The 17,914-nt window shown below is 39.7% G+C and overlaps 1 protein-coding gene across 1 annotated transcript in view; it reads left to right on the plus strand.

The window, feature by feature from the left end:
* The first annotated feature begins 1,438 nt into the window (after positions 1 to 1,438).
* The window catches only part of LOC138013869 (uncharacterized), a 24,031-nt gene continuing 7,555 nt past the window's right edge, over positions 1,439 to 17,914 (plus strand). The window contains exons 1-6 of the mRNA XM_068860914.1: positions 1,439 to 1,668; positions 6,887 to 6,927; positions 8,601 to 8,682; positions 8,796 to 9,479; positions 13,143 to 13,244; positions 14,043 to 14,119. Of these exons, the coding sequence (XP_068717015.1) occupies positions 1,559 to 1,668; positions 6,887 to 6,927; positions 8,601 to 8,682; positions 8,796 to 9,479; positions 13,143 to 13,244; positions 14,043 to 14,119 (1,096 nt within the window). The 5' untranslated portion in view covers positions 1,439 to 1,558. The remainder of the gene's footprint in view (positions 1,669 to 6,886; positions 6,928 to 8,600; positions 8,683 to 8,795; positions 9,480 to 13,142; positions 13,245 to 14,042; positions 14,120 to 17,914) is intronic.

Raw genomic sequence — 17,914 nt, forward strand, 5'->3', positions numbered from 1 at the left:
CATAAAATCATGTAACACCCTAAAACGGAGAGAATCTCGTACATATATGCAAACACCACCATGATCAATGTCCTTCATATCGAGACGAATGATGTTGTAGCCTGGTATTGACACAAAAGTGTCTTCTATATGTTCTTTAAGCCATGTTTCTGTTATACTAGCAAAACATACATTTGCATTGCAAATCGTCACTCGGAGTTCGTCCATTTTCGGAGCCAGGGACATCACATTTGACAGCAGAAATGATGGCATAAACGCAAGTTTAGACCCAGGTGTGTTAGGGCTAATATACTTGCAGTTAGAGATGTTCCTTTGCGTCCCGTGTGATTGCGCGCGACCAGCAGTACACACGTCTCGGTCGCTCAATGGTGCTGATACAACGGCGCCTGACGATCTCACGGTTATTGACTTGTTGTCCAGCTCGTCGTCCGCGATAGGAAGGCCAACGTTTCTCCTTAATCGTTTCCTTACTAAGAAATATCGGAACTCGACACATTCTAGTAGTTCGTGGGAGATTTTGAAGACTAGAAGATATAAAATAATTAAAAACAACGGGAGCACTAAACCTACGTGCAGCCATGAAAGGCGCATACATTACCATTTGATTTGAGAACTTGGTGAAATAAGTGGTGTATTGATATTTTGACCATATCAGGAGCCCTATGACAAAATGGCAACGATCTCAAAAAGAAAGTGACTTCCAGACTCTCGAACACGAGCACAGGCGTCCCAAACTCATCATTCTCAGTCAATGTAATGATCTGTAGGGTGTATATGGAACCCTAATATGAAATGCCGAAAAAATATCGGCCAATCCTTGTTTACAGCGACGAAAATAAATAAAAGAAACTTACTTTTACTGCATCTTTGTGTCTATTTGAGGCGTTCTGGATTAGTTTTGAAATTTGCTCCTATTCTTCATTAAAAGACAACAAGGTATAGTTAAAGTAAGTTCGTTTTATTAAGTTTCGTCGCTATAAACTAGGATTTTGCGATTTTTTTCAGCATTTCATGCTTCCCTTATAAACCTTTCATATCGGTTCGGGACACATGTGCCCACAGGCAGCCCAAGCGTTTTACGATGTCGTTAGTTGTCATTTTCGCTCATAAAGAGAAGAAGGGAAATGACAACTAAACGACATCGTAAAAATTCGAAAGCCACAAACCCAGCTAAAACTGCCACAGTTTGTCCACCGATGGCACAGAAAAGACGAAAACAACTGTACGCAGAGGTAAGCTAAGTTTATTTCTACATTTACAGCTTATTTTAGCATTTGTAAGGTTAAAGTTAACTTTCCCATACAAATACCGAGCTTGGGCGGCCTGTGATGTGCCGCGAGTAGGGACTCCGACTGGTCGACTGGTCGCCAACCTGGTCGCCTAGTTTACCAGCGGTCAGCGGTATTTGTAATTTATATATGCGGTTCGGCCTCTTGAATGGCGGAGAAGGTGGCGTGTCGCGTGTTTATAAGACAATCCTAGATAGAAAATGATTGCATTGGTGATGCTTACCAGATAGCAGCTAAAGGAAACACGCGTCAAGGCCTTTGCTAGGTTCATGGGTGAGATCGGAATAATGGTTTCGCGGCTACAGCATGAGGGATTCGATTTGGAAGATGTGATCGACGAGGAGTTAAGAGCGGCAGGCTTCTTGGAACTTTGTCAAAGGTACGTATACAGAAATTAATATGGGAAGGAAACGCTTTTCCTCCTCAAGTGACTGTGTAATCTGGAATCCGAGGTAAACTATTTGTTAGCAGCCATCCGACTCAACACAGATTAACCGTTAAAGCTCATGCATTATGTTCAATTTTTGCTAGTTGCTGTGTTGATGTCAGTTTTACTCGATTAATTTATCTTTTAGCTAGCTTATCTTTATCTGTATTGCAATTCACTGACAGTTTGACAAGTTTAACAGGATAACGAGGAAGCAATAATGATAGAAATAACAGAAAAGGATAAGGTCTCTTGAATGATTTGTAAAAGAGTACACATGACCCCATTTTAAAAATAGAGAAATCATCTTGTTGAGTGATTGACAAGTCACCAGATCAAATGAGCTGCTTGGCATCAAGTTTAGGCCGACGCACTGGTTTTGGAAGAAAAGTGTATCAACTACAGTGATTCTTGATGAATTTTTGATGAATTCTTGATGTCCGTTTTGCTCGATTAATTTATCTTTTACCTAGCTTATCTTTATCTGTATTGCAATTCACTGACAGTTTGACAAGTTTAACAGGATAACGAGGAAGCAATAATGATAGAAATAACAGAAAAGGATAAGGTCTCTTGAATGATTTGTAAAAGAGTACACATGACCCCATTTTAAAAATAGAAAAATCATCTTGTTGGGTGATTGACAGGCAGTCCGCTGCTGTTTTCATTGACATTTGGCAAGCAGATGGAGAGATGGGTAGAGCACTACTCAGAGTTGTATTCCAGAGAAAATATTGTTGTCACTTCTGCAATCGACTCCACTGAACCACTACCTGTCATGGAAGAACTAGACGCTGAACCAACACTCGAAGAATTTGGCAAGGCCATCGACAGCTTGGCCTGTGGAAAAGCACCTGGAACGGATGGCATTCCACCAGATCTAGTCAAACGCTACTAGACCACTCTTCTGCAGCCACTACGTGATGTTCTTTGTCAGTGCTAGAGAGAGGGAGGTGTGCCACAAGACATGACAGACACCAAGATAGTCACCCTGTATAGGAACAAGTGCGAGAGGAGTGACTGTAACAACTGCAGAGACATCTCCCTTCTGAGCAATGTAGGCAAAGTGCATACCCGAGTTGTCCTAGCACACCTACAACAACTAGGAGAGAGTGTCTAGCCCGAGTCCCAGTGCAGCTTTCGAGCAGAGCGTTCCACAGTGGACGTAATCTTCTCCCTTTGACAACTGCAGGAAAAGTGCAGAGAACAACAAAAGCGTCTGTACATCACCTTCATTAATCTCACGAAAGCGTTTGACTTGGTCAGCAGGGAAGGGCTCTTCGGTATCCTGGTGAAAATTGGATGCTCCCCAAAACTACACAGCATGATCAGGTCCTTCTACGACAGCATGAAGGCGACAGTGCTATATGAAGGCAGCATGTCTGAGCCCTTTGACATGAAGAGTGGTGTGAAACAGGGCTGCGTTCTTGCACCCACCCGCTTCAGGATATTTTTCTCCCTGCTTCTGAAGCATGCATTTGGGACTGCCACAGAAGGACAGTACCTGCACACAAGATCAGACAGGAGGCTGTTCAACCTTGCCTGACTGAGAGCAAGGACCAAAGTACATGAGATCACTATCAGAGACCTGCTCTTTGCTGATGATGCTGCCATCACCTCACATACATAGCAAGAGCTTCAGGAACTCATGGACAGGTTCTCTCAAGCCTGCAAAGACTTCGGGCTCACAATCAGCCCAGGGTGTGGAAACATCACCTGTCACCTCATCGACAACTACGAACTTGGCGTTGTACACCAGTTCACCTACCTTGGGACCACAATCAGTGACAACCTATCCCTCGATGCTGAGATCGACCAATGCACTGGGAAGGCTGCAACAACACTTGGTCAACTCACCACACGTGTGTGGGAGAACCTCAAGCTCACAACCACGACCAAGATGGCAGTATGCAATACATGTACCTGCATCATCAGCATTCTGCTGTACAGCAGTGAGGCGTGGACAACCTATGCAAAGTAGGAGCTGAGACTGAACAGTTTTCACATGCCCTGCCTCTGCCACATCCTCAAGATCAAGTGGAGCTACAAAGTGCCAAGTGTTGAGGTCCTCTTATGCGCTGTCCTCCCCATGGCTCGGCCATGTTCGCGGGATGGAAGGTGGCGGGATTCCAAAGGACATCCTGTACGACGAGGTAGCCTCTGGCACAAGACCTGTTGGCCGACCCAAGCTGCGCTATAAAGATGTCTGTAAGCTCGACATGAGAGCTCTGGACATCAATACTGAGAGCTGGTAGTTCACAGCAGCTGACCACAGCAGATGGCGCAGTGTGCTGAAGAAACAGTTGAAGATGGGTGAAGTTAAGATCCAGAACCTGTTAGAGGACAAGAGAGCCAGACGGAAGGTGTGCACACCTGGAGGCAACCCGTCAACCACTCATACCTGCATCCACTGTGGCAGAGTTTGTCGCTCCCGTATTGGCCTCACCAGTCACAGCCATAGCTGTTCTACCCTTGAACCTACCACGGCATCCAACTCGGGTGCATCATCATCCATGGTCGACACTGACCAGCGGAGGCCTACTATTGTTGTAAAAAATCAAACGTCCAGCCATTTTTACAAGAAGAAGAATCAAAGGCAATGCACTTACATGTATCTATGTCTGTGTTTTATTTGAATCGCTGTTGCAGTGTGGACCGCATTAACTTTGATTAGTGTCGGAACCGCGCTTTGCTTTATTTATTAGAAATATACATTTATATTCTTCAAGTCAACCATTCGCTTGTAGGAAAGGACATAAATTGTCACTTATTTGCACCCAAAAGGCTTCATCAAGCCGAAGAAAAACATAAACAAATGGGCACAAAGCATGCTGTTTGACAGAGTCTTTCATTTTTGTAAAATATGCTGTCAATTCCACTCATAATGAGGAGTAGAATGTTTTAAAAGTTTCTTGGATGATCATTTAACAAGTGTAACATTTTTCATCTTAACTGGTGGTAAAATGAGATGAAAGTAGCCAGCTGAAGACTGGTTACTAGCTGGCGGTTTTGACTGGCTACCAGGCCTTACTGAGAACCTTGAATCTCAGTTTAAGATTGTGATACAACACATTTTTTATAATCATGTTTACTTGTTTTCTTAAAAAAAAAAATTGATAGTAATACGTGTCAAAGACCAGTGCCTTCATTATGCTTTGGGGATCAGAGAATTTCCTTCTGTTGCTTGAAATAATGATATTATTATCCGCTAGTCTTTTCTCCTATAATTTGGCCATTTTATTTGCAACAGAGCTTTGTTTTGTTAGATGATTCTCCTGTTACTTTATACTATTGTCCTTCTACTTTACTTCTGCATGAAAACTCTGTCTATGGTAATTGACTCATCCCCGTACCCTAAATAGAGGTAGCCATAAGAGTAAAATTAAAGGAAAGCTAACAGTTTTGTAATCAGTAAATTAGACCTACATGTACAGTACATGAAATCACTGTAAGGTGATACATTGTATGTTGTAAGGTGAGATAAACAAATATTGAGATTAGAAAGACAAGACTTACAATCATGTACTTGTACATCAAACCTTCACTTACATGTATTCTTTCTTTGAAAATGTGATTTAAGTTGAGGACAACAAACATGTCCTTGAGAGGAGCAGTTTTCAGAAACATTTCCCAGCTAAGGGAGCCGGAAAAATAATATTATTACCCGACTGTGAACGTAATTTTCCTGGCTGTTAAAGACAGTAGTGGCCTCAGAAAGAACTTGGAATGTCAGTAAAGTTTTTTTATCTGCCCACACCTTAGTTTCTATGGCAACTGATATGAACGTAAACACTTCATTTCTTAAGTTTGATTGCGTTATGTTTCTATTTCCAGGCTCTTTCTTGTGTCATCGGTGCTATTTGCACTTACGTATGCAAAATACATGATTCAACCATGTATTCCTGGCTTAACAGACCTGTAGTGGGCAAAATTTACTTGATATGTCGGGGAAGAGGGGAAAGAATAGTGATTGTAAGGTCAATGGAATAAAAATGTTTTTAAAACAGCCTAAAGTAACACAACAAGTTCTAGACAACCAGCTGAGATTCTTGAAAGGTGCTTTCATCACTTTCAAGAATCGCTCAGGATCTTTTAGTTTGGGGGAACTAATGAACATCAGAAATGTTGACACAGAAGCTTTATTGTGGGAAATTTGTTTGTCTGTGTTCACTGGGAAAAGTTCCAAATGCCCAAAATGGGATCAAATTTGCACCATAATCAAGGAAAACGTGTTTCTGAGAGTCTAGGTTATCAAAACTCTCTAGGGGAGCATGCAGATGGTGATTCATGTTCTTTCAATTTATCCGAGTGCGTATTCAGAACCAAGATAAAATGAGGATCATCAGTTTAACCTGAGTAAAAACGGATTTTATCGGCAACATATAAAGATTTAGCCAAACCGAAAAGTGGAGCTCCTGGGTTATTTATTCTTACAATAAGTTACCCTGGCTTCAGTTTACGATTCAATTGAAACCCAGTACATGGTCAGCGGTCAACTTAAAGAAAAAAAGCTGACCTCGATGAGCTCTAAACTTGAGCCTGCAATATGATCATGTGATACTTGTCAGCAGATACCTTGTTTTGACAGGTGTCAATTGACTGTAATTGACTACATGTACATGTACATGTAGCTTGAGTGTGGCCGCATCGATGAGCTGTAAACTTAAGCCCTCAATTTATCACATTGGCATACATGGAGGGGTGAACGTATGTACGGTCGCACGGTGACCAAAACCAAGTTTTCTTGTAAAGATGGGTTACCATAATTACTTTCTTACCAATGGTGCTCTGTGCGTGGGCCTTTGGTGTGCGGAGTTTCGCAATAATTTGATTAACAAATATATGGTTTGGAAAGGCATTCATCTTTTTCATTTCTTATTTGACAACCTTTTTAAATTGCTGAAAGCTTTACATACAATGCTAACTAGAGTAACACTTGGTACATGTAATATCAGGATTTTGCAGAAATACATGACAATCTGAGACGATGATAAAAATCACTCACAGATACTTGTACAAACAGATTTGCATCAATTCTGTGTTTTGCATACACGTTTTGCATGCACTTTTTGGACACTCTAAGCTGCATTGTAGGTTAATGCGTTCACCTTGAATACTGTGTTCTTAATAGATGACACCCTCAGTAATGAATTTAGCAATTGATTTGCAGGACTACAAGGTCACTTTTCCAGAGGGTGGGAGCAATTGAAGGTTAGTGTAATGGTTTACATGTTTGAACAGTACATCTAGTAGAATCCAATGTTTTAGTAGCAATAATAATAATTACTGAGTATAATTATTATTGTGTTAGAGCGAGTTTCAATTGAGTGTTGTAAAACCAAAACCAAAGTAATTACTTTGGCCAATAAAAAAGGACTGAGACAATCCGGCAAACCAATCAAAACTCGAAAGTAATTACAAGTAGCCGACACAAAGCGTGGGAAAATATGCATGCGTGAGCCACGATTGGTTTTGGTTTCACTTCTGATTGGTTGAAAAAATTGTGCGAGAACTTTGACTTCACTGAGTGAAGTAATCATAAACCAAAGTAATTATCTAATTACTTTCGACACTCAATTGAAAACTGCTCTAAGACAAACCAACTTTCATGTAGGTACACGTATGTATTAAGAGTGTTATTGCTACATGTACGTACATGTACACGTATCTTTACTTACATCTGTCTGACTTTTTCTCTTCTCCCAACTTTAATGTATCTTACAGTGCAACTTCGATATAAGGGAACTACGCGTATCATACATGTACATGTGTATTTTGCGTATGTGCGTATGTCAATACATGCACATAATTATGCACATAAAATTATTGCCTAAATGCAAGGGTTTGCAACTTGTGCAAACCTCAGCCATCTGTAATTTTATTTGTTTGTGTACTCGAACATCAAACCCAGTGCATATTATGCGTAGCAATAAATAATTTTTCGAAGGAGAGGCCAGAAACCCAACAACACCAAACGCTTACAAGACAGTACTTACCATCTGTTCAAGGTTTGTAGACTGTGAAGGAGGAGGTTGTTAACCCATGGACTCCTGAACCTCCACTGACAAGTAAAAATACAGTAATTGTCAGTCTAGTGTGAAAGTCAGGAAGTAGCCCCAAAATGCCCAATAATTACTTTGTTCACTTGAAAAAGGGATAAACCAAAATACAAGAATACACTATCCTTTGAGTGGTAGAATAATATTGTTTTTATTCTCTCGATAATTTCAAATTTTTAAGGTGTAAGAAAGAAAGAATGAAAAAAAGAGAACTTTATTCATTTTTTATTAATACAGTAGAACCCCGGTAACTGGAACTCGGATAACTCGAACTTCCCGCTAACTCAAACTGAGTCTCATTTCCCTTGGATTTGACCCAACTTTTCAGTCATTTTTACTCGGTTAACTCGAACTCGGGTAACTTGATTTTAGTGCAACGAACAGATCAAGTATTTGACAGTTATTTACCGATCATAAGTTTAATTTGCACTGTATTGTTTACGGAAGTGCTGAAAAGCAATAAACTATTTATTATTAACCTGGAAAACTGAGTATTTTAATTAATTGAACCCGATACTCGAAACCCCGCTAACTCGAACAGTTTTTCGTTTCCCTTCAGAGTTCGAGTTACCGGGGTTCTACTGTATGTGTAATGAAAGGGAGAGATACCAGAGGGTATCCCTTTCGAAGGTATTTGCCTGGATCTTATTAACTGAGAGTCGATTATGATTGAGGTAGACTGAAACTCAACCCACATACATGTACATGTGTGGCCTAGAGACCAGAGTTGAACCTGGTGAGAGGTGAGAGGCACGGTTGATAACCACTAAAACACCTTGACTCCCCATGTAAAATTTAACGTTTGTTGATTTTTTTTTTCACTAGAGAGTCAGTCTTCTCTACGGATACTTCTGAACTCCATTGACCAACAACTCAAGGATTATCAAGAAAATTTACAGACTCCTAGGTGAGCTGTGTCACACTTGCATAGTGTTTCTCATAGTATCAAGATGGTTTTAGTTGCAACCTTTTATTTATTACACTAATAATTATTTTCTTTTTTTTTAAATATATTTTTAGTCCAGTTGCAAAAGATGACAGTGAAATTGCTGCAGCCACTGAAGAACAAATTGAAAAACAAGAACCTAAGAAAGCAACTGTCATTGTTATTGATGATGATGAAGTGGAGTTCGTTGATGTTGCTGACATGTCATGTCAAGCAACATTTGAGGAAATCAGGATTGAGACAAGTATTCAGATTAATAAAGAAAAAGAGAATGCACAGAATATAAGTGTGGTTGATAAGACTGTTATGCAACCGCAGACATTACAGCCAAACACTTCAAAGAGCACTGTTCCAATCAAATCTTCAGCTACGGTGGCTGTGTCAGCAGGACACCAAAACACATCACAGACTACAGTCGCTTCAAAAACTCTGTCTACGGTGAGCAGAGTATCTGACACTGTGCAGACATCTTTGTCCACAATGCAAAGATCTTCAGAAGAAATTGCATCCAATTCTACCTGTGTAACGAGTAGACCATCAGACATTGTATTAAGTGTATCTTCTGTAACAACCTCAACAACGACCCCACCTGTGATTTACAGAACACTGAAATCTCCCGTCATAAGTGGTGCTCCAATGTTGCCTCAACGTGTAGCTTTGAAATCTTCACTGGCTTCTCTTCCTGTTCAACAATCATTTACAGGTGTTAAGCCTTCACTTGGGAGTGTAATGTCGGTTGCATCACCTACTGAATTCAGGTATGATAGAGTGACTTTCGTTATGACCCTGTAAAATTTTCTTAATTTACAAGTTTCATGGACCAATGTTTGACAAGATTAAAACAAAGCTTCTTCTTATTCCTGCCAAGAAAACTTAATCACTCACTGAAAAACTACGTCTCCATTAACCCATCGACATCCAAACCGGCCGAAACCGGCCAGACTTAGTATTTTACTCTGTCTAACGTCAGACGATTTTACTCGTCAATGGGGAACCCCTGGGAGTCAATGGGTTAATATGGGCAGTAAACAAGATGTCTCTAAAATGAAGACCGTAAGATCCCTAACACCCCTATTAAATACCCCAAAAACTTGAAAACTCAGAAACGAAAAAAGTACTCCAAAACCCTCAATTTGGCCAACCCTAGGCCTAACTAGGCCTTAAGTTGGTTTTTAGTTCTTTAGTTTTCTTGGGGTCTTAGAGGGTCTTGGGGTCTTTGTTTTCGAGGCACCCACAGTAAACAGTTCGATTGCCCAATCACATTACTGCATTTCAAATGACGTCAAAGCGAAACTTTTCAGAAAGTTCCACGGAGAGATGACATTATTATTTTGCATCTGCGTTTGCTGAAACTGAATGAGATCTCGGTCATTGTCTGGTTTGAGTGCATGTTAGTGCAAGAATGCAATGAAAAAAGGGCCCGCTTCCTTCTGGAGGGAGAAATTCCATTTTAGCATGTGGAAAATAATTCTTTGAAGTGAACGGGCCAGTCATTTAATTTTATAATGTGACTTGTGGTTGTTCCCAATGTAATGAGCGCTCTGATTGGCTAAGTGCTAGCGCATCATTCTACCAAAGTGCCTACCGACCCATTACAAATTATGCAAATTAAAACTAATCAGAGGTACAGTAGTTGGCACTTTTCGGGAAATATTGCCATTTTGTTTGGCGGTTGATTCTTGAGGCTGTCGTGGAAATTTACCCAAGCTGTATTGATTTGTCTCAAAATTAAAATTACCAGCTGTTGACAGTGATGAGAGAATAGGGTTATAGTACATAAATGTACTCATTCATTGGTGTTGATGTCTATTATCAGCCACCTTTGCTTTTACATGTACATGTAGTATAAACTGAGCACTGGCAATTAATAATTTGGCATTCACTGTTGTGGCACATTGTAGCTCTGCCATATGTTTGTTTATGGTTGAGTGTAATAATAATAATTCATTACATGTACAGTTATCTGTCAAAATTCCTACATGTACAAATTGTTTCTTAACCCATTGGTCCAGACGATTTTACTCGTCGACTGGGGGCGTCCGAGAGTGTTTGAGGTGTCAATGGTTTAATAGATGAAACAGAGAAGTGATCCTTGCACTTTCTGGACAATTGAAGCAAACATTAAGGGCGCATTCGATTGACCCTATTCCGGAATAAGAATATGTGAAGTGATGATTAAAACGGTATGTTTGGCGCGTTTCGAAGCAGCAAGGATGATAAAAATATGTTTAAAATAGCGTTTTAGCGGATGTTTGACAATTTTAATGTGAATCTCCGTAAAAACGAAGGATTTCTAACTTATATTTCACGTATTCTTATTCCGGAATACGGTCAATTGAACGCACCCTAAATTAATGTCTCTTATAGACAGCTGAAAACAGGATTTGAGCCCAAGACCTCTGCAATGCCAGTACATTGCTCTTCCAACTTAGCGACAGGTTTAAAGTACAGGGGCCAGTTGCTCGAAGCCTAGTTAGCGCTAACCATTGGTTAAGAGGTATCAAAAGCTATAGGTTACCATGGTATTTAATCTGGTTAGCGCTAACTGTGCTTCGAACAACCCGGGCCAGGTCACTCGTTTCAAACCCTTTACTAACGCTAAACTTAGGCCTCGTTAGGTCTTGTTAAGCCTAAAAACGATGTCTAGGCCTATGGTTAGCCAATTGGGAGGTTTTGGGCTGCTTCAGTATAGGTAAAACAATGACCTGTAATGAGTGACCTGTGGAATGTGTTCTGTGTTTTAAACCTACTGCCAACTGAGCTACTTGTATGAAGCCTCTGAGTTGTGCTCCTGTGGAAGGATTTGATGAATGGAATACGTTGTAGACATAATTATTTATCATTCCACTTGTCTATTACACTATTTTACCATATTCAATATAGAGAATGTGCAAAATAATTATGAGATGGTAATGCACTGTACAGTGTACGTGTAGTGTCCCAGTTTGACTGGTTTAGAAATGTTGGGGGCTGGGCCCAAATCAGGATGTCAGATATGACATTAATTTTGGTCATGTGATCCAGTTTTCTTTTTGCAAATAAAGTGCTGTTGCATTCTTGTGTGGCAGCCAAATGGCATCCAGTGTGTGAGAACAGGGCAAATATTGATGGAACAAGAGTTTTTCAATACATTTAAAAGAAATAAATTGATCAACACGATGCAAAGCCCAAGAATTAATTTTAGCTTCTCATTGCTTGTCACTCATCATGCAATCAAATAAAGGACATTTAAGTGGTTTGGTCTGTGTTGTTTTCGTCATTTGCATGGGCCTAATTATGCAATCGATATGATTCTCAGTCAATGCAGGAAGAGGCCAAAATACTAGCAAATGGCATAAGAGTGGAATAATAAATACCTTATTGAAAGGTTTGAAGTGCCCCTGTGATAAAAAAAAATCACTTTCTTTTTTTTGCTTCAGATTTTGAAAGTGTGTTTGCTTAACATCTGGCTGACAAAATTTTGAGCTTTGATTTTTATCTAAAGGTTGTTTACTGTGAGTTGAGTTTTGAATTTCATGGGCCGGTCCACCATTACTCACGTTCCAAACTGACCAATTGGACCTCAGAGGGTTGGGATATAGGAAAAAGTGGTGTCATTTACTACTTGCAGCTTATTATATATGCAAAACACAAGTTTAGAAGTTTGAAAGCCCGAAAGTCCCATGCTGCATAAAAATTATTAGTTCAGCTGCGTACACTTGCATGGCATTTTTAAACTAGTGAGTCTTTAATGTCGTTTTCTCCAAACAGGTGTCTTTTTGAAATCAAGGTTAAAACTTTGGTCGCTTAGTGTTTAATTAACATAGGTTTGAAATCTAAAGAAAAATAAGAATTGATTTTTTGGTCACAGGGGCACTTAAACATACATGTATAATGCATGTGCTCATTTTGCTTCTTGCTCATATTTTCCCTTGCCTTTGAACAGGGCTTGGAAAAAATTAATACTATGCAACTGGCAAAATATCTGTGTATCTTAATTTTGTGAAACCACTCGACAAGGTGTAAAACACATATTGGAGCGATCTGTTTGTACAAGTAATACAATTATGAGGCAAATTTTGTATGAACATGTTACATCTTGCTTAATCTGGATTATTAACACATTGACACCTCAAATGTCCTAGCACGCCCTTAGTTGATGAGTAAAATCGTCAGGTGTTTGACAGAGTAAAATCTGTTTAGTCTCACTCCCTGAGGTCAATGGGTTAACAACCTTTATATCCACTCAAAAACTCCATTTAGGAACAAGCATTCTATGATTTTGATATACAGCTGAAAGATACTTATCACATTTAACATTAATAATTGTGTTGGGAATTTACCAACTGCTACCTACGGCATAATCACAATGTCTCTTTTTTGTCTTTGTCTTGCAACAATGATGGACTTTTTAATTCAAAATGTGAGTTATTTATTTTCAGGGAAAGTACCATTCCTTCCTCTCAGACTCATTCAGCAAATCCTTCTTCTCTACTCGGACATTCATCAAGTGAAAATAAGCTTATTTCTGAGCAAGGAAAGAGGTACATATACAGTGTATGAACATGTAATAATTTTGGTGTCAGCACAAAACTTGAAAAACTGATAGTGACTGGATTCTTGTAGAACATACTGTAGGGTATATGTAGACATTATTTAGAAATGTTTAGTAGTTTTCTCAACAGTTTCAGCTGAGTCTTGTAAAAGACATGGTCCCTCATGTGGTGTGCAGTTTAATCATTGAAACTCTACAATAATTGAACCAAAATAGACGAGAAGTGAAGTGAGGTGAAATTATTAGTCTCTCCCCTCGGGGCTTTTCAGGACTAATTTACAATGCTTTTTTGTTGGGGACTTTTTGGCCAGATTGCTTGTTACACAGTTTACAGTTTATTTAGGAAATGAAAGATGCCCCCAACAGATTAAGGTCAGTCCACAACACCGGGGACAACGGCCCCTACCCTTTTTGAGTAGTGAGTGGGTTCTTTAACGTTCCATACTATTTGGTTTCCAACAAGGGTTATGAGAAGGGACCTCCGGTTTACAGTCCTTATCCCAGAAGGCTTCAAATTCTAACCATTTGCCGGTGTGATTACAAACTAAGTCAGCACTTCTCCTCAGTTATTTTAAGACCCTGAGTGTTGGTCCAGCTGGAATCGAACTCTCAACCTCCTGTGACAGCCCGGTGCACAACCGAGTCAGTGGTGCGCAGTGATGGATCCACACCAAAGCTAAACCTTAAGTCTTATCAGAACTGTGGAATAATGCAAAGTTAAATTAAATGTATTTTGTATGTTTGGTACAGAAGTGTACACTTAACCAACTGCTTTTGCTTCGTTCAGCCTAATTCCAGGAGCTCCTAATTTTGAAGTTGGAACTCGTGTCATTGGTCAAAGAGCAGATGAACTTTGGTATCCAGGTAAACTACAACACTGACAATAACAATAATAACAACAAAAACAATGGGTATGTCAATTATAATGATAATAATTAACAACTGCATTGCTTAGTGGAGGTTGGGTGCTCGAGATATCTGGGGCCTTCCACTTTTGGCAGCAGGCCCCATTATAGAATAATGCCCCCATGGCTGGCACAACACCTCAACCTTGCCATGCTGACAACTAGGAATGAGATAAAGGCTGACCAGCCCTGTCAATGAAGAGAGGACCTTGTTAGGACCCCTGGAGGTGGAGATAAGCCATGATTGCAGTGATGAGGCAGAGAGAGGCCCAACCACATCCCATATAAACAAAGAAACCCTGTAGGAAATGGTCAGTTTTGGTAGTTTTGATGTGAACACAAAGGCTGGAGGGATTTACTTCTGCATCAACTTGAACAGTTAGACGCATGGAAGGATCAAAGTTGGAGTTGACAGTAAACTCTCCAGCACACAGAAACCTGCAGAAAACCAAACAACAGGTGGCCCGAAGCATGACATATGATACAGGTCTAGCAGGTCCAGGGAACAATGAATAACACACATGATGTCAGCTGTTACTGGTTGATGCTGTGGACAATTTGAGCCTTGGTTTATCCCACAGAGAACACGCTGGAGTTGTAAGCAGTTCAACATGGGATCGGGAAAACCATAATCTATGTGTAAAGAGCATACAGCTCACTTATGTCCAGGTTTGCACGCAAATGCGAAAATTGCGAAGTTTGCGGAAAATCGCAAAAATCGTAAATGGTGCAAAGAAGAAGACAAATCCCCAACTAGGACTCGCAATTTTTGCGATTGTTGCGAAAATTGCATAAAAATTGTTAAAATTGCAAAAATGGCGACTCTTGTCAGGGACTTGTGTTCTCTAGCTTTTCAGTGTTGTGCGATGTTTGCGATTTTCGCAACATTCGCGATTTTCGTAAAACGTTAAAATCGCAAACATCTCAAACATCGATTTTTGGGAAAATTGCGAATTTTGCAAAAAATCGCAAAAATCGCAGAACACTGCAAAGCTAGAGAAGACAAGTCCCCCAAAAGTGTTGCGATACTTGCGATTTTAATGATTTTTGCGAATTTTGCGAAAAATCGCAGAACTCTCAAAAGTTAGAAAAGACAAGTCCCCGATAAGATTTGCGATTTTAACGATTTTAGCGAAAATTGTGAATTTTGCGAAAAATCGCAAAAATCGCAGAACACTGAAAAGAAAGCGAACACAAGGCCACGAAAGATTTGTCTGTAGGTGACAACCCCGAAGAAGGAGGTATACGACAGTTTGGTATATTACATCTTGGGAATCGAGTGCCACTAATCAAATGCTGACCGTTTGGCGGCTTAAGAATTCTTGAATTTCACTGCTTGTGTCAACCATCAAATTCAAAACCACTGAACCTTAATTCTATAGTTTCTTAAAGCTTTTCAGCAGTGTAGCAATTATTAGTAACTGAAAGCAATGGACTTGAAAATAAGTGGATTAAAATTTCACGATTTACTGAAAGTGTGGTGTCTAGTGTGAATAAATAAAACAATTCGCCCTTTCGAGCTTTCCATGTAGGAGACCGCAACAACTTCCCAACATTTAAAGAACAAACAATAACGCACGAATAGAGCAAATACGTATCCTTAACGAAATTGCAATGGTTTTATTCACAGAAAGTGAATTTCAAACCACACAAAGAAACTAAAGTGTCTTCCCTTATCCAAAACTCGAGTTGCAATGCTGGTTCCGCAGTCCCGCAGTCCTGTCGTCGCCAAAATGAATAACAACTCTGTTGCTTAATCGAGCGCATTGATGCCTTGTTTGTTACAACGACAACAGCAACAAAACAAAATTCATTACTTGTACCCTTTTTTTAATTTTGTGAATCATATGATCACAAAAACTTTTTCAAACACCCCAAGGTATTCTACTAGCGCACTACAAATGGATATACCCGAGCCGAAACAAGCACGCTACGCATGAATATACCTCATTCTTTAATCCACGAGCCGAAACAAGCCTGCTATACATGAATATATCTCGTGAGTTAGCTTTCATAAATATGAATTTACCTCGTGAGTTCGCTTTCATTTTGCGGTTCGGTTAATGAGCGGTCCTACGTAATAATTATTTCGCTTTTAGCAACTGCGGTTCGGTTAATGAGCTGTTCTACGTAATTACGCTTTTAGCGACAATTTCAATTCTCAGGACTTATGTGCGACTTTTTTGAAAACATCGTATCCACAAAAATGAGAACATGAAATAATATTTTATCGCCATTCATTTACTGATTTAGCCTAACTGCTCATTTCAGTTTTGCGATTTTTGCGATATTTTGCAATTTTCGCAAAAATTGCAACGCTTTTGGAGGACTTGCCTTCTCTAGCTTTTTAGTGTTCTGCGATTTTTGCGTTTTTTTGCGTTTTTTGCGTTTTTGCAATTTTTGGAAAAATAGTTAAAAGCGCAATTTTTGCATTTGATTGCAAACCTGGACATATCTCATACAGCTGACAGGTAGACCTTTATAGGTGAGTGGTGCAAACAGGCAGCCAGGTGAGAACAGACTAAAAGTAGAGAGCAAATTGATAATACGCTGCAGAAAAGTGCCACCAGGAGCAACCATTTCACATGCATGCTGCAAGTTGCAAGTTAAAGAATCCAACTCCTTACGAGAGCAACTAATAGTTCAGTAGTGCAGTGATGTGTTAAGACTTTTTCGTGAGGAAGGAACGCCTGCAACAGGAGAAAATCAAGCTCTATACCCAGGATGGTCAGGGATGTGCAGGGGTCCTCCAGTTTATGGTGAAGTGGAATGCCTCACTTCTTGAACGTCTGGAGACATGCATCTAAATTGCGCTGGCAAAACTAAGAACTAGGAGGATCCAGTGTATGAAATCATCCAAATATAATAGTGAAGAAGGAAACCCACTTCAAAGTTCTTCCGAAGGATCCACTTGACTAGATCAGCAACAGACAAAAAGATATAAGGGGGTGAATGTAAACTGAATGTATTTGCCTTTCCACTGCATGCCCAAGAGCTGAATGACATGATATCATCAACAATGTCATCAACTGTCATCAACTAACTTGAGGGTGGTCGCCATCAACACTCACAAACATGACGGTATTGGCATCGACCAAATGGCCAGTGACATGAGCCCTTATTCCAAGAATAGCAGTAGTGAACTGACTGCGACAAACGCTTTGGTGGAACAGATTGGGATGAGGACATTAGTCAGCAAGTCGTACAAGGTGATGACTGAGTTGGAAGAGGGCTTCAAGAGTGAAAATTATATTAATCCAAGTTCATTCTCAACCAATCAACAAGGCTTGAAGCTGCAGCATCCTTCCTAAATGCAATTTCATAGTTCAGCCAGGCAGGTCCAGGAAATTAATGAGCTGTCCGCAAGATCAATAATATTACCAAAATTCCTAGCAGTAAGATTGAAATCAAACATTAAAAAAAAAAACAAGTAAGTGGCTTCATATAAAGTAGGTAACAAGAAGGTGTAAATTACAAACTGTATAATAATAGTTACAAATCAGTGAAAAAAGGTTACATGATACTAAAGGGATACAACGGAGTGGGAAAATAAAAGGTGTGAGTGCAAAACTGTAAAAACTGTAGAATACAAATAGTAATTAAAGTAAGAGTGTTAAATTTACATGTTTCAGTTGTTTATTCAATGCGGGTCATTCCCATTCAATATGAAGGGCTCCTTTGATCTTAAGTTGGAAATTAGTGAGAGCCGATCGAGTCTAAGATGTTTATAGATATGGGAATTGCGATCCGAGAA

Source organism: Montipora capricornis, chromosome 8, assembly GCF_036669925.1.
Source record: "Montipora capricornis isolate CH-2021 chromosome 8, ASM3666992v2, whole genome shotgun sequence".
Classification (NCBI taxonomy): domain Eukaryota; kingdom Metazoa; phylum Cnidaria; class Anthozoa; order Scleractinia; family Acroporidae; genus Montipora; species Montipora capricornis.